The sequence below is a fragment of the Amblyomma americanum genome, chromosome 1 (assembly GCF_052857255.1).
Source record: "Amblyomma americanum isolate KBUSLIRL-KWMA chromosome 1, ASM5285725v1, whole genome shotgun sequence".
Classification (NCBI taxonomy): domain Eukaryota; kingdom Metazoa; phylum Arthropoda; class Arachnida; order Ixodida; family Ixodidae; genus Amblyomma; species Amblyomma americanum.
In genome coordinates this window covers 147604342-147628487 of record NC_135497.1, presented here as the reverse complement: position 1 = coordinate 147628487, position 24146 = coordinate 147604342, and the positions used below count along the sequence as shown (strand labels likewise).

The following is a 24146-nucleotide window of genomic DNA, read 5'->3' as shown; positions in this document are numbered from 1 at the left end:
ATTACGCGACTAAATACGGTAATGTGTACAGTGAAACCTCATTCATTCAAACTGCAGGAGGTACCGAAAACTTGATCAAACAAAACGAAATTCAACCTTAAAGGGAGGCTTTTAACTTCCGATGGAATTCTGCGCGAGTCGGCACATTGCGCCCGCGTGGTTTCCTAATTCGTACTGTTCTTGAATGTGTTCCACCACACGAACTTGAACATTAGTCGGAGTTCGCGGAACTCGTCTGTGCCGAGTCTCTCGTCCTGAATAGGGGAAGAGGTAGCAGCGTGGGAGGCGTACGGCTTCACGGAGACGGCGAGCGCGAGAGGAAATGGTGGTGCATTTCAAGGCGAGGTCAGCGTACGCACCACCGCAACCCCGACTTTTCTATTGTAAAACCGTAAACAACTGGCATTTCGATGACAGGCGAGACGCCGCTCATTTACGCAAGCCACCGCAGAGCGCACGCCGAATACGATGCCGATTTTGGCTCTAGTCGCTAGGCCTAATGACGAAGAAGGCCAAGACGGAGTGCTTGCGTCGGTCGTTTCTCGGTGCTTATTGTTTCGCCATCCTCGCGTTCTCGTACCGGGCCCACCGTACTGCGGGCGCAGCGCTGTTCCCGCAGCGGCGTGTGCGCTCTCCCCTCTAGACTTTGTCCCAATCCGTGCGTTCATCGGCGACATGCCGGGGGTAGCACAGCCAGGCCAACTCGTGAAAGCGGTCGCCGCCCGTCGTCTGTGCACGTGTCGCGCGGCGAAATTTAATCATGCGGAGCTTTAGAATGTGTGTACCTTCCTCCAGCATATTGGCAATAAGTTCGTGATTTTTTCGGTAAAATTTGATTTTCCGGACCGCCAGATTTTTCGGTCGTTTTCGCGGTCCCTAGAGGGTCCGAAAGAAAACGACCGAAAAATCGGTCGTCGAGTGTAAAATACTTTGAAGCGAATGACATACAAGCTCTGCAAACGGACTGGCGTGGCGAAATCCATGAGGGAATGTTGCCTACAGCCTTGGGAACCAAGGGCTATCGTTGTCACAATTGCTGGAGGGAGCAGCTTGCTTGGAGGCTGCCGCGCAATTCTGTCTCACACAAACCTAGTTTCCGCCCCAGATGTTTGAATTTTTTTTTTTTAAAGCGTTCGCTCCTCTAGCGTGCGCCCGCGTTTCGCCCTGTCAGCAGTGCAGCCCTTGGCAGCGCGCCAAGATGCTGTGCACCGATAACATCGTGGGGTGTTTATCGTTTGACATGAGGACAGGAGCTCCAGAGGGGGGAGGGGGTGTGGGTGGCTCTCTGGGCCAACTTGGCAAGCGAACTTGGCAAGCGCCAAGACGCTGTGCCCCCTAGACAGGAGCACCAGTGGCAGTGGCTACATGCACACAGTAATAACTACATGCATGGGGGAATACATGGGTGTTTTCTTTTTGCTTGTTTTTTGCAGGACTCGATAAACAACAATCTGTTATAACCATCGGACTTTCCGGTTTTCTCATTTTCTCAGTATCGTTATAAGTGGAGTGCACTGTACTTATGCATCAGGTGATTGTGGAAAAGCATTCATGAAATTGTTGCCTCAGTTTGTAATAAACAAACAAAATCGCCAACACCTTCACACGGCTCAGAAGGGAGTTCCACAAATTGCTGTGCGAACAAATTGTCTCTTAAATGATGATAAACACTGCTTATTTATTGTGTAAAATTTCTGACACTGTCATCTCACCAATTTCGCATGCAGAGTTTAGTGCCATAAAAAGAGTTAAATTTGAAAAACTGAAATATCATGTCTTTGTTCTCTACTGTATATCATTTTCTGAATTTCTTTTAAAATTTTGAACAAGTACTCTATTTGATACTCAAAGGGATTTTTTCTTCATATTCATATCCGATTTGCATTCAAAAATTTAAATATTGCAGGCCCCTACTGAAAAGCAAAAGTTGTCTAGGTTTTGATGTAGATGCCTGATAAGAGCCACAGCTGTGCAAATTGACCTTGTATACGAGTTTGTGGTGCCTATGTGTTTACTGTAACTGGGTCCTGTGTCCGCAGACGCTCATTCAACCTGAGGCTTGGTATAAGACCCCTAATGTGCATCGAGGCTGCCATACAGTCTTCATAACGTTCATTGTAAGTGCCCCGTTATGAGTGGGCTCAACAGTAATTGAGTTGTCATGGTCGTGGAAATTAAAAATGTTTTTGAAACTACATAGCAATCTCTGCTTTGAATCCTAGTAAGTAACATACAAAAACAGCGTACACCAAAAGCATCCACAAAAGCTCAAATGAGCATGCAAGCATAGAAGAATGCAGCTTAAATTAGAACCCAATGCACTGCAACGAGAAAGCACAAAAAAAAAAGGTGATCCTAAATGATCACATCTCAAAACTCATACACAATAGGAATACACCTACCTCGACACGAACAGTAAGGTTGTACTGCTGGATACGTTCATAGTCCAGAGGATAATTGACCACCAGCTCTGCCACTGTTTGGCGATTCTCAAGCTTTTGATTCAAGTAGAAAGTGTCCTTCTTGTTGGTCTGCTCTGTACTTCCTTTCATCAACGTGTAGAACACATCAGGATTCTGTGGGATTCCGGATCTGAAATTAAATATCAATGGGTTTGCTTCTAAAGCCACTAAAGAAACAGCGTAATGCAGTAGAAGAGGCCCAGCCAAATAAAAATATATACAAACAAGCTGCAGGTGCTTCTAGAGATTTACTGGCCAGTACTGATCCAAGTACAGTAAGCTACGCATAGTTCAAGCATTGACTACTAGTACATTCACTATAGTATGTCAAAATATATTCAATACACTTTTAACCCTTTCAGGCACAATTTATCATTTCGAATTAAAACAAAGATATTTTAGCCTAAATAGCATAGTCGGGCCTCAATAAAGCCAATTCGTTAGCTTTCCAATGAAAAAAAAAACAATTAATTTTTAACTGTGAAATTAATTGGAAACTGTAGTATTACAACACCCGGATTTACAAAATCAACACACTAAGAAATGTGGAACCATTTTGTACTCCGAAGATGCACATGAAATTTAGGAGAAAAAAATTAGTGGAGAAAAATCTGTCGGCACAAAACAAAATGGCAAAGACGTGCTGACTGCAAAAAAAATAGTGGTAATTTCAAGAACAAGGAAGCTAAATTCACCTGAGGCAAAGAAATGAGTACTAGCTGGAGCACACTGAGAAAAGGCTGCAGTGTACATTATCATTCTTTACCATCCCTGTTGGAATTTCATCGTCTTTTAGCTGTATCACCCTGTTACGTCTTTTATCACACAATGTGGCATTGACTGCATCTTATTTCCTCTGCCACTGCCTTCCTATATATTGTGCGCATTTCGCTCAATAAAAATCAGTTGTCAATTCACCACTCTTTCCTGTCCCTTCTTTGTTTCGCCTTCGGGAACCTTCACTCGCGCTGTTTAACTTATGCCAAAAGCTAAGAGCTTCCAATCAACACAGTTATGTACACAACGCCTTAAAGTGTTAAGTGCAGAACAGAGGCTTTCCCAAAAGTTGTGGATATACTTTCCTTATTCATAATCCTGCAAGAGAGCCGCCACGGTGGCTCGGTAGTTATGGTGCTCGGCTGCTGTCCCAAAAGACGCGAGTTCAACCCTGGCCGTGACGGTCGCATTTTGATGGAGGTGAAATGCTAGAGGCCTATGTGCTGTGCTATGTCAGTACCAATGTTGTAGGCATTACCGAAAAAAAGTAACTAGATGCGTTACTCGATACGCTAAGAAAAAAGGAACGCGTTATCGCCCTACGTTACCTACAAAAAAAGGTAGCGCGTTACTGTTACCATTACCGAAAAAAAGTAGCGCACGTTACTTTGCCGTTACTTCATAGCCATAAATTTTAATTAGTGCCTCTTCGCCTTAAGAACTCAAGATATCAATTCTATAGAACTGATATTTCACATGAAACTTCTAGCCCAAACAACCAATTTAACGCAAAACCCCGATTTAACGAGAATACTTTGCAGAAATGTGCAGAAGCTTAGCAATGTTCTAGTGGCCTAAAGTTGCCTGTACAGTTACATGTGATGGATTCTAACCCTGTGGCACATGGTGAAGCCATTTTATGAATGTGAAATAAAGCACTAAATGACACTTCATCATCAGCTCTAACTTCGCAAAGAAAGCATCGCTGAACTCTCAACAAATTTACAGTAATTCTGAAAAATGTGATTTTCCAAAATGCTCGGCATGCTTCCCTTCTGTAGAGTTGTGTGTGTGAATGGTTCGGAAGAGAAGGTAGGTGAAGGCAAGTGTGAGGATGCGTGTTCGTGCACATGTTTCGTGGTTTATAGCTATTCTGTCTTTCTTTTTTAGTGGGGTGCGTTGTCAAGTGCAGGTGTTTTCTGGCATGCATGCGAGCCGCAACAAGGGACGCCAAGAGAGCCTATTTGTTTATTTGCAGCATGACTAGGTGCTCTGTGCTTTTTTTTTTTGCAAAAAAAAGGCGGCAGAGTGGGGGACAACTAGAACAAAAAGTAACTAGTAACGTGACACCTCACGTTACCGAAAAATGTTAACGCGAGTATGTTACCCGTTACAGTGCCGAAATGGTAACGAGTACATTGCTAAGTTACCGAAAAAAGTAACGCCGTTACTTGTAACGCGTTACCGCCAACACTGGTCAGTACACGTTAAAAGAAACCCAGGTGGTCGAAATTACTCACAGCCCTGCACTAAGCCATCCCTCATAGCATGGACTGCTTTGGGATGTTCAACCCCATACACAAAACTAAAACCAGCAAAAGAGGTTCAGACTGAACACAGAACCATGGTTCTCAATAGTCTAAAAGCACCAAGGTCTTCATAGAACATAAACTCCACTGCTTCACACGTGCCAAGCACGGTATAAGCATTCATTTTCAAAAAAAAAAAGAAAGCAAACCACTATGTTTGCACTTTTTTACTCTGCAGCACCAATGCAACACAGACGAAAACAATAAAAGTAAGCTTTCTATGTAACTCACATGACACAGCACAGAGACAGGACATGGTAATGACATGGAAAGTCAGGTAAGGATGCCAGGTAATTTTTAACAAAACAGACTACACGGCAAAAACCAAGTAGTGTGAGAATTTTCAAAATTTCAGACACGAAACGAATAGGTATGTTTGTTATTCAGTTCATATTAGATACGACAAACTGATATTTGACAATTTTCTTATTTTCGGCAGCGATCGAATACCACGTTGACTTTCATAAATACAACTACAGTAAAATCTCGTTACTACGAACATCAGATCAACGAAATTCAGATTTACAATTTTTTTTAAATCCCCGCCAAAATGCCTATATTTTCAGACTACCGAATATTTCAGAATAACGTATGTAATTTAATCTCAAAATCATCGCAAGATGCTTCGTTATTACGAAGTTCCGTCAAAGTTTCGTACCAAATCCCTGAAGCTGACGCCTATCATCATCATCCGAAGCAGCAGCTATGCGCTGGGAAACCCGTTGCAATGGATACAGCCCCAGCAGCATCGGCATCAACGTGAGTGCCGCGTTGAATGAATATAGGCTAGGCGGCGCAAGCCGCCGCCCGATACAAAGGGTAAGGCCATTATCCATCATCCAGCGTGTGGTCGCATAGTGCGGATAGTCGTAAGCCTATTCAGCGCAGTGTCACCACACTGACAGCAAACGGTAGGATCTGCAAAGTTATCGGCGCTGTGATTGTGTTGTCCATTAGCTTTCCTGACAATGAGTTCTCCTGGCCCCCGCGTTAAATAGAAGCGACGCCAGTTTTTTTAAAGAAAAAGCGGACATTCTGTCGCAGCTGAATGCTGGAAAAAAGCAAGTGGACTTGTGCAGGGAGCTTGACATCACACCGTCAACATTGCTCAAAGATCGGGACAAGACCATAAAACTACATCGAGAGTCGCAGCTGGCTCCATCAAGAAAACGTCTGCGGCTGGGCAACTACCGTGGACAGAGACTTATGTGGACAGCGACTTTCGAATTGTGTGGACAGCGACAGCGCGGCGGCTACATCCGTGGAGCTCACCACCGAAGACATCGTGAATCAAGTGCGTGAGCAAGAAGAATGTAGCAGCGACAAAGACGATGCCGACACTGGATCAGCGCACGAAGAGGAAGAGATTGTTTCCCGCTCGGATGTCCTAGTCTTTCTAGAGAAGACCTGATCATTCCTTGGGAGCTGCAAAGATGTCCTCTATGACGCGCACAGGAAGGTCGAGGATGTGGAGGCGTTCGTCCTGCAGCGCTTGTCGTCTACTCGCCAGAAGAAGATAACAGACTTCTTCAAACAATAAATTGTAGTTATCGTTTATTATTTACTTACCAACACGTAAATCTGTTGCAAAGGCACGCAATTTTAGTTATTGTGATGCATTACTGACATGAAAATAATGGTTTTTCAGTACGATATTTCAAAATAACGAATTAAATTCGGCGGTCCCGTGAAGTTCGTTGTAACGAGATTCTACTGTACTGGCAAAACCAAAACATCTGAGCGAATTATCCAAAAATAGAGTTTAAAGTGTCAGGTACAGTGCAAAGGCATCCTCTTCACTTTCTTCTCCATCGTTACTGCAAGGACAGGTCACACTGGAACACTGATAGGCTTGGACCTCACGCAAAATTCGACAAGTGGGCTTTCCCACATATCACATGTGATGAGAACAAGATGACTGACCACCAGCTCGGAACAATCACAACGTGAAAGCACGTGGTTTTGTTGTTCGATCCTACCATAACGTGTTATATACCTAATTCCTAAACCGACAGCACTCGTCCTGTCAACTTCACAGCTCTTCCAGCATGAGCTTCCCTCATCTCGCTTTGGTCAGTGTGATGTGCAGGAAAGTAACCATCCCGCCTGTCACACACTGGACTAATACTAAAGTGAGACTAAGAAAAAGAATTAAAAAATGAAGCATCCCAGCCTGTGCCACTAACTACACCGGGCTTAATCCAATACGAAGTAGGAAAATAAATAGTACAAAGAATTCTTCATAGCAGAAAAGAAAAAATTAGAAAACTATAAAAACTATTGGTACAGTTAGAGCCGAAGCCATTGGAACGGCTGTCAAGGAGAGTTATTGTATGATGAAGATAAATAATGTGAATCTTGGGTCTTGCTTCTGTCTCTTGTGGCATTGGGGATATATGACTGGACGCTGATTGGGGACAGTGGACTATCATCCGCATTCCAATAAGTGCACATAATGGTAGGAGTGACAATGACATAAGGGCCCCTGTCATTAGGCAAAAAAAATCATAAGGCCGTGTAGTTTCCACCTAGGAGCTTTGCCACCAGCCCATGATGATAGCAGCTATCGGCCACATATTCGCCAGCCGTCTGAACTCATCTATGCACCGCTTTCAGTCACAGAAAGGCAGATCGCTCGTCATTTCTTTTTCCTTTTAGAAGCAGTCTTGCCATTCCACTGCCAATGTGTGTTCCTCTTGTTTACAACTGCGTTCCTCAAGCATGTCGAAACTGCATGCGCATTACAAGCTTTTCACTGTTTGTGCGATAAATTAATTTTATTTCCGCACATAAGTTACAGCGAAAATGGGTGACTGAAGAAAAAGCCGATTCACTGCAGCTTAACTGAGCTACAGTAACCCATCAGCAGTGACGTATGATACATTTAAACACAAATTTGAAAAGTAGCTTGATTATTTGTGATAAGAAAAATAAACAGGCAAAATACAGAGGAAAAAGATATACATCGTCAGAACTAACGGAACTTGCCGTGTGCTGTGTTTTATGGCACATAGGCAACTAAGGCCATTATACGCCAAATTCAAGGTATAAGGAAATTGTTTTCTGCAGAGAAAATGAGAGACCTGGTGCTGTATGCTCCAAGAATGACACATCTGCAACTGCACAGAGGGCTCTTTTCTGCAAGGCAGAATTTGTACATATTCGTTAACTTTTTTTTTGTATGGCAGTGAGTCAGTCTGGATTTAATTTTTGCGGTTGCAAAGGCCACACACTAATTGAAAAAAAAAAAAAATTGCCTACTTGTCTTTTTCCGACCTTCTCTTTGGTACTGAAAAGATAATCAATACTCGAAGGCATTTTTTCTTATTATTTGCATCCAATTTTTATTCAACAATTTCACTATTCAAGCAGCAGTACTGAAATCCATTTTCACAACTCAATCACTCCACCTACGATGTCCAAAAACACTCACCTGGCTTTGATAGCAATGACACGAGTGCCCACTTCAAGGTTCTCCTTGATAAATATTGGACCATACACAGGTTGGTCCCATATCGGTGGATTATTGGCTCTGTCAACAACATCAATGATCACTTCCACCGTTGCCTGATGCTGGGGAACACCTTTGTCCAGCGCTATGGCTCGCAGCTGATACTGGTCACGCTGAAAGAAAAGAGCAAGGCAGCTTGGAAACTAGCCACACCATGTCAACAGGATTACTGGCATAACTTTCCCATTGAGCAATTTTCAGTCCCTTTCTGCAAAATAACATCAAAATCAGCTCACTATGACAACCTGTAAGCAGAATTATGCATTAAGCACATGTTCACCTCATGTCTTCAGTGTGACTGCTGTGAGTCCAGCAAAAAGACTCCTTATAATTACACTTTTCTTAATATGTTTTCATGCATACATGCCTGCATGCTTCAGTAACTGAAACAATTATTGTGACGGCAGTCCAGCAGTGAGGAATAGAGCAAAAAGGGCTTCCAACTAACTCTATACTAGGCTGAGCCCACAAAGAACAGAATGACTTGGCAGCGTTGATAACAACAAGCGTGCTCGGTGGTCATGAGACAGAATCCCTGCCACTCTAGGCCACACTCAATTTAAAGCTGGCAAGAAACCATCGAGATAAGGCGCCAAAGCAACTACAACAATCTGGAACAAAGTGAAAGCTGTTGTGCAAGCAATAAGTCTGGTCGCATCAAGCGTCACAAGCAAATAGCCAAATGATGGCGGCTTTGATTCGTGGCAATATGTTAGGTTTTACGATGTGCACCACAAGCTTCCAATCCATCACCATAAGTAACCCTGCATCACAAGACTGCAAAATGTTGCCTAAATTGCAGAGTTTTATTCTTTTTAGCAAGCCAGTCAAAAAACTCAAATTTCACATAACCCAAGCTATATCTTACAATACCTCCTAAAGCACAGATAATTGTATGATTGCCACGTCTGCATGAGGTTTACGTCCATTTCTTCCTGTTTCAAGCAAATTATTTCGCCACAGTGGACAACACACCAATCTTGATCAACATGATCTATGCAGAAAAAGAAAAAGTATGCAGAAAACAACACCAAGGAAACATTTCATGAGATACTAACGTCAAGGGCCTTTTGCAGGCTAATCCACCCGGAGTCTGGATTGATGGAGAAATATGCCAAGTGCTCAGGGTCATATGGTGCAGTCAAATTGTAGACAATGGCACCATTGTTATCTGCGTCTTCATCAGAAGCAGACACCCTCAAGATATGAATCCCAACCTGGAAAATTACAGCTTACATAAGCCACTGCTAATCAACATCTGGTACAGCAAAGAAGCAAGGTTGTAAATGAAATACTGGAATAGAAAATGCAACAAACAAGTGCTCACCACAAGGTATGACAACAAAAACACTTCATGCAATATTTATACAGTGGAACTCTGATTATGCATCCCCCAATCATGTGAAGACCCACATTTTATTACGAATTGGCGCGGGCCGGACGAATATTTCATTGGGAAAAAAAAATTAAGAGCCTCGATTATGCAATGGAAAAATATGCATGCCCCACTTCGTACAATGGCTGACGGGAACCGTCTAGAATGAGACGCTGGCAGATCACTTTAATGGCAGATGTGACGTGAACCAAGTTGATTCTAGATCGGAATCAAGATGGAGACGGGTGCGCATTGATGAGATCGAGCGCAAGGCACCCTGTAACGGCGGCTCTGCCGATGGCTCGGACTCCGCACATGCGACCAGTGGCTATCTGTGGAAGGCAGCTCGCCTGGCCAGTTTTTCCACACGCTTCGCTTATGAAGGCGGTAGGGAAATCAGCTGTACGTTCACACGAGCATGAAGTTACTGCCACAGGCAAAAAGACTAGGTGGTTCTATGATCATCAGCAGCTAGTTCGAAAGCGTTTTCCGCTGCGGTTTCAGTGCAGAGCCCGCTAGGCGTAGCGGCACCGAGCAAGCCAGGAGTGAGCAGCGTGCTGTTGCCTGGCGGGCCGCACATCACCGCAGAAAGCGCGCTGCCGGCGCATTCGCATCACAGGAGGACATAGTGTTTCGTTTTTTTTTTCCTTCATGATGTGAATTCCTAGTACAGACATTGCTGCCTGAAGTGACAGCAGTTCTAGCTGAAGTGACAGCAGTTCTAGAGGAGTCCGAACAGAAAGACATGTTGCTGGCATCGTAGTACTGCGCGAAGCAAAACATCTTTGTAAGAGAGAGAACAGCCATATTTCTGGTGTGTATCATAATCAATGTTTTCAAGGTGCATGCAACGTCTACTTAACGCGCAGGGCCTGGAGCGCATGCTCTACTAGTCTAAAGCCGCCTCTTCGACGCCAAAATGCCTGGCTGCGCGTGATCTCAGAAATAATTATTGCAAAATGAAAACAGTCATTTTAATGCCGTGCGGGGGAAGAACTAATTTTGAAAGCCAGGGTAGTGGATGCGATTATTATGCAAATGCATCAGTTGTCAAAGATTTTCGATTACAACACAGTTTCACGCGGCCCGCTGAAAGCCGTATAATCGACGTTCTACTGTACACTGCTAACACACACCCCATCCGCAGGCAGGCTAAGAGAATTAAGTTAGATAGCAATCTAACTATCCAAATTAAAGCTTACCTGGGTGTCTTGCTTCACATTTTCCCTATACTCCTGCCTGTCAAATAGGGGTGGGTTGTCATTGATATCAGTTATTTCTACTTTGAAGGAACAGACTCCTTCCAGTGGTGGGCTGCCACGGTCAGTTGCTTTTACAGTGACACTCACAAAACGACCATCATCCCCTTCACGGTCAAAAACCTGTAAGAAAAGGCAAATGACAATAAACAATGCAAATGCCTTTCCGTCCATGAGCGAGGATTTTTGCTTCACTATGAATGTAGTACTCTCAACAAATGCATTTCTGAACTGCAGCTCTTCAACCCCCTGCAGTGCACTCTTAATGCAGGACTACTCAAGTGATCATAACGATTAGTGTGCTCCGGTAGATTGGTTGAATATATACAGTGGCCATTATGCACACAACCTCTTATCATGGTGCTCAAGACATTTACCAGCTTTGGGCTTTCTTTGACAATCAACATCCAATTTGAGCTAAGTAACTAGCCGCACCACAAGTCAATTGCTCATGATCAGTTCACGTCGCTGTGCACCTCAGCTAGGCACCCTACTGTTCTGTCATGAGCTGCCACATTTCCCGCCTGCACTTCACATGGCAATCCTGCAGTTAGAAAGCAGACAGCACACCTAAGCTGCAACAAAAAGGGTTTGCTCTACAGCTCCCAGCAGTCTATCCATGGCAGGTTTTGAAGCAATTTCCAGACACAGTTTTGGTACACTTTTACACCAGCGATCCATGCTGGAACACCAAGAGCAGCACAGTTGTTGTCATAGGTTCACTTCAGTTCCAGTGTAAATGCACTAGTAATATGAGTGCCACTAAGAATAGTTAAAAGTACAGCACTAAACGAAAACATTCTGCACCATGAAAATAAATATATTTTAAGCTTGAAAAATATCACACCTTATTAAACAGTGGACACAGCAGCAATAAATTGCTCCACTGCTTAATTTCATCAATTATGTGATTTAATGTCTAGTTCGAGAGACTCAGCTCAGTTTAAGGATAGAAACTTTGGCAAGTTCCTATGGTGTCATGGTGAATCTCCTCAGCTCAGTGTTTCCACTAGCCATTTACCTCAACCTGCGTGAAACCTCCGTGAAACTGCACACCTGTGTGAAACTGCACACACATTTCCTGGCAGCATGCAGCTGCTGCTCCCCAAGGTTGCTGGCCAAATCATGGCAGGGAGAAAGAATGTCTACTCCTATGTGTGACGATACAGCTCTACACTGATGGTACAGCAAAACATTGTTACTTCGGACTTCGAGGGACTAGGAAAGATGACCAAGTTATTCAAAGGTCGTAATTATTGATTTTCCACAGCGGTGGCTCACTGGTTACAGTGCTCGACTCCTGACCCGAAATACGCCGGTTCGATACCAGCCATGGTGGTCGAATTTCGATGGAGGTGAAGTTCTAGAGGCTCGTGTACTGTGTGATGCCAGTGCTGGTTAAAGAACCCCAGGTGGCTGAAATTTCCGGAGCCCTTCACTACGTCGTCCCTCATAGCCCGAGTCGCTTTGGGACGTTAAACCCCCATAAATTATTAAAAAAATCAAATTAGTGAAGAGCCACCTCTAAAACTGCAGAACCAGTTCGCATCATAGTAAATTTATTTCGTGAAAGCAAGAGCCGCAGTTGTCTCCTTTACAGATCAATAATGTCAGATGCATTTACTGCATGCACACACTCTGGATTGTTAGCACACAACTGCTCCAGAACGATGAAGGTCTCATTCATAGTGTGACGTGGTAGCAATGAAGTCTCCTCACAAGTTTTGACGCAACGAAAGAACGGAAGTATCACACGGACAGAACTGAAAGAAACGTGTAGGTGCTAGAGCGGCGAGGCACACAAATCTGCATCCAAAACTGCGCAAAACTGTACTCAGCTGACTGGCCGATGAATGGTCACGCCTTGCTGAACTCAGGAAAAGAAAACCGAAACTATGCAGCCACACAATTTTTAGTGCTGGGGCCCGCCGAATGTCGTCACGCCTGTCGTGGCCCAATGCAAGAGGCGCACGAGCACCTGTCTGACGTGACAATTGACATGACGCGGGATATTAGCACGATCGCTCGCTATGTCATTCATACCGCGACACGGCCTCCGGTCGGAAGCATGTACAAATTAACCAGTGTGAGCCCAGCAGCATCTAAATTAACAAGCGCCCGATGTGATAGGCATTGGCACTAGCATTGGCTGGGACCACGTCGGTAGTCCGAATTATCCAGATTTCCAAATTAAAAGGGATCAAATTAATGAGGTTTCATTGTATAACAATTAATATTCGTAGTAAAACCTCAGCACTAGAAACAAAAGTAACTCTGGCCATAAGACAAACTCAGATGCAGCCGCAAGCAATAAAAAAGCAGTACAGTAGCCAACCAATTTTTCATACTCCAATAATTCGGACTTGTCCAATATTTTTACTATACTGAACAGTTATACACCTCATAGGAACAGGTAAATATTGAAAGCAATATTTTGGACTCTCTTAAGTATGAAAGTTCAATACTTTGATCTAACGCAGATGCAAGCGAGCATCACTGCAGCAACCAGACAACTGCCCACTACCTTCACCACTATGGAAAGAGCCATCTTGGATTCAAATGGATTCAATTGGACGCATTGGTTCAAGTAGACTTGGCAATTCGTTCTTCAATCTTGCCACTCAAGTCAATGTCATGCTTTTCATTCCCATCAAGGTAGCCGACAAAAAGTGCCTGCAATGCGTCTGATCACATTGATAATGAGACAGCGGCACCACCGTGGCCCACGCTCGCTTCTGCTCATTCTTCTAGAGTTCCCTCCCTCGGTCTTTGCAACCACTGTTGCAGAGAAAAACAAACTTGTGCTCGCCTGTGCAGCGCGAGACCAGGCAGCAAAGGGGGTGCATTGATGTGCACTGGCCTGGAAGCGGTCCGTGGCACATTCGCGGCATGACGTGCAGCCAGACCACACATTTTGCTATTGGAGACTTGAGGTGTGGTGCATGCATGACAAAAGCAAGAGTGCGGCTTAAATATGCCAGAAAATATTGTCACTCACGAGCAGAAGATAAATAACAAAATTTGCGATTTTTCAAGCTGGTTGCCCTCAGATAAGTCTTCTTTTTTTTCAAGTTCACGGGTTTTTTGGACTGTGACTATTCAGACCATTTTTTGGGTCCCATAGAGTCCAAAAACGGTTAGTGACTAAAAAAAAATAAGCCATGCTACTGAAAACCTTGCATAGTTAAATCTTTCACTGTCTTGCTTTTACAGTTCCCCAATTCAGTTTCCTGCAGCTTCTGTATTATTTTAGTTTCACTTTATTATGTACTGATGAACATCAGCACTGCTTGCAAAAGCAGCAGAAAACTTCAGTACAGAAAGACAAAAAAATGAGGACATGTACAACCACTAAAAAGCACTTTACCTTGTTTGTCCTGATTTCTCCGGTGAGTTCATCGACACTGAACTTTGTGCCCTTTTGATTAGGCTGCTGGACAATGGAGTAGCGCACTTGACCATTGTGTCCTTTGTCAAGATCTCTTGCTTTCACCTAAGAACGAATCACCAACCACCAACAAAGAGATGAAGCCAAGACACTTGTTATGGCCAGACATCCATTGCACACGCGCGCGCGTGCACACACGCACGCACATACAAAGAAAAACCAACACAGCAGACATAAGTCACAATACAACAAACCACTTGCACCCACCATGTCCTACTGCCACCTCTGCAATAAGTTTTGCTTCTATTTGAACAGAAGCTGAAAACCTTCTTTTTATAAATATTTCATGTTGTGCAAAAAGTTCTAATCCATGCCAAGCAATACAATGGCAAGCATTTAGGGCTTTAGTGCTCCGCTACAATTTAGCAAAAAACTAGCTTCAGATTCAGACACAACTTATCAAATTACTGAAAACGCCTACCTGCCGACAATACACCACTACTTTTGCAACTATACAGTAGAATCTCGATAAACGGAAATCGGTTAAACGGAATCAACGCTTAAGTGGAACAAACGCCTCGCAGTTGGTCGGTTTCGTATTAAGGCAATGTAAAAAAAAAAATCCCGTTAATCGGAACTAAAATTTTCCGACCACCGTACAAACGGAACCGAAAATAGACTCGAAACCGCAACTTGACGTGCACGTGCAGCCCCAGTTTGTGCCCATAGTGTACAGTTATCTTTATTATCTAGATTCCACGGAGACTGCAAACTGCGCACATGTCTGCCTTGTCGGGACCAAGCAACGCGGAACGGATTGCGAAATCCTGAACCTTCTCTCTCTAAAAGAAACTCCTGATAAACGGAACATATTTTCCCGGTCCCTTGAGGTTCCGTTTAACGAGAGTCCACTGTAATATCAAACCATGACAACATGGGAAATTTCGCTTTATTAAGTCAGTTAAGAAACTTGACAACATTCAACAAGCAGCACCCCATGTACAAGGCAAGAAACACTAAAAAAGTCCAGAAACAACTTGCAGCTGAGTACATGAACAAAGCATGCCTTAATAAGGAGCCAAAGTCAAGAACAAGGTGCTAAAATGGGCTTGTGAACAAACTAGTACACTGCACTTTAATTTAAAAAAACGTCAGGGGATCAGCAAAAAAGAGTGGTGCTGAAGTTGGATGGGCAAACGCACCTTGATGACTGAGGTGCCACTTTGAGCACCCTCTTCTACCTTAGGCGTATAGGTCTGGCATTCCTCAAATACGGGCTTGTTGTCATTGACATCTGTTATGAACACAACCACTAGGGCTGTGCTTGTGTGGGGAGTCAGAGCCCCATTTCGACAGCAGGCACCATCATCTCGTGCTGTCACATTCAACTCGTACTTGTCCTTGTCCAGGTGGATGGGGCCATTGATGAGTCGGATGACACCTATAGTCAGATAAAAGATACTTGTACCACAGTGTTTTCAACCGAGTGCTTGAAAACTGTCTGTGCTCTACAAACCCAGGAACATGAAAGGACAGCTACAATCCAAAGTGCATTGTTACCAACATGAAAAACCACAGCGTCCACAATATGCAGGGCATGAAAACTTTCTCAGAGTAGTTTATGCCCAGAAACATCAGGCAACTGCGTGAGAAAATGCTTAAGCCGCAGCATGATGCCGCAGCAATGAAGTGCAGTCATAACAAACTTGACAATCGCATGGATTTCACTCGTTGTAGCCGAAGTTCATAGTAAGTGGACCTTCCATATTACAGCCAAAAATACAAGAACAGACAAAAATGGCACTTCGTATTTTTAATTCTTTCACTTCTGCAAAACAGCAACCAATTCCGAGTGTTTTAAAATAAAAATTATTTTTTCAAGAAATGTGAAATCCATTACAAATCGTAATGCCATAAACTATAGCTTATTGGTTATACTTCTGAACAGAAAAAATTCCAGAGTTGTGTGTGCAAAACTTTCCAAAAATTTTTTTGTTAAAAATGCTAGTAACAAAAAAAGAACATAATCAAAACAAAAATAAGCCACTGCACTCAGCCAGAAGTTGTTTACAAAAATACACAAAACATTGCACCCATTCTTAGGTACCATTCTTGTCATTTTCAGCTGCTCACATAATACACTGCACTTTGATGGTCTTTCAAGATAGTGAGTATGACTGCTATGACACTAGCGAAAGAAATATCGTGATGTAGATCTGGAATGAGCTCCACATTACACTTGTTCAGAGTTCTGTTCTTGTTTTTTGATAGCAAAGCTTGCAGTTAGTCATCTCCTTTACTTTTTTTGGTTGGCAGTGAACGAGTTCTATGGCTGCAAAGGGGGCATGGCCTTAACAAAATCCGCTGGTGCATTTGGTAAAACATCTTTGCAGTATGCTGCAAAGGCACTAAAGCACCAAATAAAACCACTCTCATCATTTGCAAATCAAATGCACTACATAAAATGCAATGTGAACGGTAAAACGAAACATGTCCCAGGCCTCCGAGATGAAGCCTCACTACCGCAACTGAAATTTAGACCATTCCATATATCACTGTCATAACACACCACTGGTGCTCTAAAAAAAAAAAAAAATAAGAAAATAGGCGGCATCAGAACCAGCTCAAGTGCTCGGTTTAGCCTTTCACCTTTCAGGAGCGCAAGGCAAAACAGATGCCATGATCATCAACCGGCAGACTAGGTCCTATCAAAGTTTCATTTTTCACATCGCCTCCTCGCGTTAGAAAATGAAAAAACAAAACTGAAGCTAAAGAATTGGTGTTACAGGAGCAAACTAGATGACGCACCTTGTCCAGGAGCACAGACTGGAATTTTTGGAGGCTTGTTCAAAATGTCAAAAGATTGGTTTGGTTTATGGGGGTTTAACGTACTAAAGCAACTCAGGCTATGAGGGACGCCGTAGTGAAGGGCTCCGGAAATTTCGACCACCTGGGGTTCTTTAACGTGCACTGACATCGCACAGTACACGGGCCTCTAGAATTTCGCTTCCATCGAAATTCGACCACCGCGGCCGGGATCGAACCCGCGTCTTTCGGGCCAGCAGCCGAGCGCCATAACCACTCAGCCACCGCGGCGGCAAAATGTCAAAAGAGTTAAAAGGTTACATATGTTGCAGACCTTATCACTGCTCTTTCCAAGATCTCTAGACAGTGGAGTGCTTATCGCCAAGACCCTTTCAAACAAGCTGTTTTAGGGACGCAAAACTACTACACCAGTTGACTGATTTTTTTCAGACTCCTATAATTCGTACTTGCACGATATTTCGGACTTTGTTAAGAAACTGTCACGCACCTCAAGGGAACATGTACAAATTGATGACTGATATATCTTTCGGACTAAAGTAGACACCAGTAATACCGTGGAGATGGTTTTCGACTGGAAGTTCATTTTTTCGGCTTTACATAGATGCGAGCAGGCATCACAGTTACAAGCCACCGGTTCTCCACCTCCCTGAAAGATGCAATCTTCTACTTAATTGGAGCTAAACGGATGGAGAGCGCCCGATCACGTTTAAAAGTGGACAGCTAGTGAGTCTGCCAGAGAGCGGGTACATTCAAACCAGCTCGCTTCCGCCCACTTCTTCCCGAGGGTCCCCTCTCTTCGCGAGCATTGTTGCCCATGGAAATAAGACTGTTCATGCTTCCCACAGCAGCATGTGCATTCATTTGCGGCATGACCTGCAGCTGCGTTGCACTCTCTCGTATAGTGACGCGAGGCAGTGCGGACATAACGAAAGCATTAATGTGGCTCATATACAGTCAATACCGCTTGTAAGTAGAACATGGGGAGTGGCGAAGGTCAGGATTTTTAAAGCAAGTTTTTCTCAGAAGAGTTTTTTTTTTTTTTTAAAGTTCACAGACTTTTCGGTAAGTTCAATGTTCCTCCATTTTAAGGGCCCCACAGAGTCCTAAAAACATGTTGGTCCCTGTAACCGCAGTAGGAGCTCCGACAGCAAGTGATGCTAGATGAGTATCCTCTCCTCCTCTCAGATACTTGACAAAGCTGTAAAGATGCAATGACGAAGCTACCGCAGATACCTGTGCGAAGAACATACTATTCGAAAGTCTGCGCACTCACTGCACGCGTCAGTGGCACTGGTGGTGGAGAGCCCATTGGACAGAACGCACACCACGTGACTGGCTGGGCCGGCAAGACATACCACGTGACTGATATTCAAACTTCTCGCATCACTGCCATTGCTTGGTCATCGACCATGTGCAGTAGTTTCCCTTTCAACGCTGTCCCTGTATCGCGCCCATCCCGCTTTTGCTTCCGCTTCACACTCTTTGCCCAGCCAGCACACATGCACACACTGACTGGTCTCGTAGTCTGCCGGCGTGCACTTAGCAGGTGGTTGACTGCTATCTCAATGCTACCTTTTTTGTGGCCTTTTTTACGATCATGAAGTTCTTCCTGGGGAGGGCGTCACAGGGGCTGGGACTCTCGAGGCGAACTCCACGCTAGGGGAAGCACGTTTTTCAGTAGCAGGGGCTAGCGAGGGCGAGTTTACAGAACCTCCTCATTCGCTCTTAACTGAGCTGTGCAGCTACGATTGTTTGTTTTATTTCGGAAGCAGTGCTATTGCCGTAATACATACTTTGATGGTAGCACCACCCTCATTTATAATTAGTCAGCATTCATCATAACTGCGGCCGTTTTAAGTGGGCTTGACTGTAACAGTATTGAAGGTGAGGGCCACTAACTTGGTTAATGCACAAGCATATGAGCATACAGTAAAAGAACATTTAACAGAACTGCAGTTAACAACTCAAAATCAACAAGTTCTGTAAGCAAAAAATCCTAACACCTAAAAAAGTGCTCTAAGGCAGGAGCTTTCAATATTTTTAGCCTCGGGGGAGCCCTAGCAGCTTTCAAAAAATGCTGAGGAACTCCACATATCATGGCTTCCATCGAAACCTGCCCGATATGGGTGCAAGGAAGAGCCTGGAGACTTAAACTGGGTAAGGGAAAGGTGGGAGTTAAGGCATGCATGGCTCAGGGATACCACTTTGAGAACGCCCGCTCTAAACGACATACAAGAACACACTATCACCTGCTATAGCACAATGGCACACTGGCTCCTATTATAGGCCACACATTGATACTTCTGCTTATGTCCTCAAATATCAATTCTAATTAACTACCGATTGTAATACCATGAAATGCGCTACTAAAGAACAAAGAGTCATTGAAAGCATGCTCAAATTCCAGTTCCAGTAACGCATCACTCCCAGTTCACCTTAGAAGCGGAAAAGCGAGTTCAAAAACCCACCTTATGGACAGGTTCCTCAATATCCATTTTGCACATGAAGGAACACATTGAAATATACACCTACAATACAATCTGAAGTATGCAGTGGTAATCACCTGTCCTTTCTTCAATCTGGAACATGCCAGAGGTGGTGCCACTGTTGACAAATCCAAAGAGGATGTTATCTCCATCCTTGTCGCTGGCTACCACAGTGGTCACGAGAGTGCTGGGCCCAGCATTTTCATCCACGTTTGGCGTGTAAACGTCCTGGCTGAACTTCGGCGCCTCATCGTTCTTGTTTTCCGTGTATATGCGAATTGTAGCCGTGCCTGTCAGTGGCGGCTCCCCACGATCTGTAGCCCGCACTGTCAGAACATACGTGTTGTTCACATCAGCATCAAGCCGCCGATTGGAGTACACCACACCCCGGCTGTCAATGGTAAAATCTTCTTTATCAAGCGAGTAAGTAAGCTCAGCATTGCGGCCAGTGTCCATATCCGTTGCAGACACTGCAAGAAAAAAAGAAAATTATGCACATGAGACACTCATTCATAAATGATGCTACTCTGTCCTACAGAAGCAAAACAAATGTTTACAAAGTTTTACAGCACATAACAATGTTGCCTGTGACAAAGTTTAAAAACAATTAATCCGAAATGAGAAATGTATGAGTGTTGGACGCACAAGATGAAACATACTTGAATATTTCTCACAACCAGTTAGTATACTAATTACTTTAATACTGCCGTACCACTGTCTTCTTGCAGAACATGCAACTCACTAAGTGGCACTTCAAAAAGATATCCCACAATAAAAAAATTATAAGCACACGTCGACTTGTATTTGGAGCCAACTTTTTTTTGGCCAGTGAGGGGAGCAAGTTGTGGGGTCAACTTATATAGTTGACGACCGATTTTTCGGACCCTCTAGGGACCGCAAAAATGACCGAAAAATCAAGCAGTCCAGAAAATCAAATTTCACCAAAGCAATCACGAACTTATTGCCAATATGCCCGAGGAAGCAATCAGTTGTACTGCGCAAATTCTAAAGCTCCTCATAACTAAATTTCGCCTTGAGACACATGCACAGACGGGCGGCGACCGCTTTCACGAGCTTGGCCTGGCTGTGCTGCTCTCGGCATGCCGCCGATGAATGCACAGGTTGTGATAAAGTATAAATGGGAGAGTGAACACGCCGCTGCGCTGCGCCCGCAGTATGATGGGCCCTGAACGAGAACGTGAAGATGGCGAAACAATAAGAACCGAGAAACGGCTAAAGCAAACACTCCGTCGGCGTTGGCCTTCGTCATTAGGCCTAGCGACCAGAGTCAAAATCGGCATCGTATCCGGCGATAAGCAGTCTGCGGTGGCTTGTGTATAATGAGAGGCGTCTTGCTTGTCATCGAAACGGCAACTGTTTAAGGTTTTACAATAGAAGAGTCAGGGTTGCGGTGCATTTTGCCGCGGGTATGCTGTCTTTGCTTTGAAATGCACCACCATTTCCTGCCGAGCTCGCCGTCTCAGTGAAGCCGTACAGCTCCCACGCACTTCGCTGCTACCTCTTCCTGTATTCGGTACGAAAGACTCGGCACAGATGAGTTCCGCGAATTCTGACTACTGTTCAAGTTGGTGCGGCAGAAGACATTCAATAACAGTACAAATTCGAAACCATGCAGATGCAATGTGCCAACTCGCACAGAATTCCAGCATCGCAAGTTAAGCATGATTTCATTTTGTTTATCATGTTTTCGATCTCTCCTGCAGTTTGAATGAATGAACTGTACACATATGGCGGATTGGTTACTGGTGGCGAGAGCGAACTAGGTTCGAAAAATAGAGCAGTCAGTTGCGGTGCGTCCGAAATTTCAGGCGCTTTTATACATTGGCTCTATGGGTCTTGTTGCGGTGCCGTGAAAAGGTGAATAATCAAGCATGTCCAAAAAATCAGGGATCCAAATTTTCAGTCGTCGGCTGTATGCAGCAATATACTATATACATTACGTGTTATGACCTTTGTAAAGTTTTTAGGACATAACCGCGAAGTCTCCAAGTAATTTGCGCACCCCCTTTTTTGAAGCCTCAATTCTAGGAAAAAAAGTATGCGAATTAAGCGAGTAAATACGGTATAATGTTGCTTGTCTGACCCCCCTAATAACAATAGAGAATACTGTTTAACGGCAGAGAAAATGTGCCTATGGCAATATGACAAAGAGTACTGCCTTACCATACAAAATGGCCAAGCCATAGTAGAGTGGCCATGTAGACTGAAACAGCCCAATCTGTGACGTTGAAGTTAACACTGTTGCACTTGAGTCACATTGCCATGATGAAAGTGTTGTTGCCAGGCAGAAAAGGTAACTTTTTAAGGTTTTCCAAGCTGGCAGAAGGTATTCCAGGTTCCTTGCTCATATTATAATACGACAGCCAAGTCATGGCGATAGCATTCAGAAAGATGTGGTCGATACTACCAGATTTTTCTGAACAAAACTTCATGACAAGCTATCTAATCTGATATGTAATGTAATATAATTTAGTATAACATAACGTAATCCATGTAATCTGTAATTCATTTTGGCTATTCCATACTACTGAATTCCTATAACTAGTTCTTCCTTCTATATAGCTGATTTTGCTCTAACAAAATTAAACTGGACACGGTTTTTCCATTCATCAGGACGCAATGAACGATATAAACCAACACAAACTTCGCAACATCAATATTTACAATCTAGAAAAATTTAGTAGTTCTTCAATATGCAACTAAACTTTCTCACAAAGTTCCTTACCAGGATAAAGCAATTTAAGAGGCACCTCACCTTGAAGGATGGATGTTCCCACTGCTATGTCCTCATCAACATTATGGGCTTGATAGTCTGGAAGCTCAAATCGAGGTGCATTGTCGTTCACATCAGTTACTTTAATTGTTAGCTGAAAAAAAAAAATGAGACAAGATTCAGGAATTTCAATAAAATCACACCACAGGTTTGCAATGCACAAGACATTGCACTTAGAGCAACAAAAATGACAAAAGCATGCACCCACTGCTGATGTAAATTAAATGCAACATATGTCCCCAATGTTACCACAACTCTGTGCTCGGAAGATGCTCACAGCTCTGGTGCTTTGAAATTCCCAGATTTCACCTGATCAAACTGAACAAACTGTTGATTAAAAGTTTTCTCACAGTGACATAATATGCATATGATGGAGGTCTATCAATAGCGAATTAATGAATTCGTATGGCAGCTAATGCAAGTTTATTTATTGCTTAATCGCTTCGAACACTGAATTATAATGATCAACCCATTTTCTTGTTAAAAACTACTTGACAACACTGTAGCATTTTGGCTTGGCTGCGCGATAGACTTCACGGCCCGCCAGTTAAAAAGGGTATAGCACCATCACCACCATCAGGTTGATTCGAAAAGCAATGCACTGCATCGCAGGAGCAGACCATGATTGCAGCTTTCAGAAGCTGAGGACTTCCCATATCACTGCTCCCCTGCCATCTAGTACATTTGAAACCAATGGGAAAACCAGCAAACCTACAATGACAGCAGCAACTACTCCGTGCAAAGACTCATGTGTGCGCAGGTTTCTTAGTGCTGTGCACATATATGTGCACACAGGCACAATGAACCATGTCTGCTTGTTAAGCCATTACACCATGCACGTACCATGCATGAGATGTGGGCTGAGCATGAATCTGCACTACATGTGATGTAGTTAACCACTTAAGAAACCCTCATTTTCTCATTTTCACAGCCTCATCATTTTCCCCGAACAAGGGCGGAACAAAAGCTGGACACAGGGATGATGCATGTGTCAAAGAGAAAGCTAACCCACAAAGGTCCAGAAACAGCAATCATCCGCAATCTCAGTCACCAAGATTCATATAAAAGATAAGCAAACCAATAAAACAAATGTCCCTCAAGCCCATTATTACAAGCACAACCCAAGTTATCAATACAAGAGACCCCTTATTCGAATCATTATTTGCCTAATGTTACCAGACAAATGTGCCATAACAGCATCCTGCAATTGAAGCAAAGTGGCAATAAGGTTCGGTCCCCTTAAACAACAATAAAAACCGTACTAGATCTGATATTCACAGACAGCTCTCTACCACCATGGACAAATCTGACAGTGCGAGTCTAGCAAAGCGAAATGAACTACACCAGAAGAATGTGCTGCCTCAGATCAGTGGCAATGTAGACGCTAATACTTTGATGTGCTCTGCTGTGCACAGCCACTGAGGCTGATAAAGCCCTTTAAAAACTGAAAGATTGAAATGCACCAACGCCTTGAGCTCTTCACAGACATTTAGCCTTGCCAGAAACAATAAGGCTCACCAAGAGTAAGCACTATCAAAATTTACAGTATCTTCACACCTTTCCAAGAACTATCTAATACACACACATGTTGCGGTTTTCCAGCTTTTCCTGGTTCATAGACATCCCGTTTTATTGAAGACAAGTATGCTGCTCCACTGCTCAAATCTGCTTCCAATGCTTTCCACACAAGATGTTCAGCCAAACGACTGAGCACGTCTGAAATACATGCATCCAAGCTG

General features: G+C 43.7%; 1 protein-coding gene across 4 annotated transcripts in view; it reads right to left on the bottom strand.

Annotated features, from left to right (window-relative positions):
• CadN (neural cadherin) overlaps positions 1-24146 on the bottom strand; it is a 269492-nt gene that overhangs the window by 205931 nt on the left and 39415 nt on the right. For all 4 annotated transcript variants that reach the window (XM_077647253.1, XM_077647251.1, XM_077647254.1 and 1 more), the window contains exons 6-13: positions 22390-22501; positions 19691-20083; positions 15504-15742; positions 14281-14406; positions 10857-11036; positions 9338-9496; positions 8202-8392; positions 2403-2592 (exon numbers count right to left, since the gene is read on the bottom strand). In XM_077647253.1, the coding sequence (XP_077503379.1) occupies positions 2403-2592; positions 8202-8392; positions 9338-9496; positions 10857-11036; positions 14281-14406; positions 15504-15742; positions 19691-20083; positions 22390-22501 (1590 nt within the window). The remainder of the gene's footprint in view (positions 1-2402; positions 2593-8201; positions 8393-9337; positions 9497-10856; positions 11037-14280; positions 14407-15503; positions 15743-19690; positions 20084-22389; positions 22502-24146) is intronic.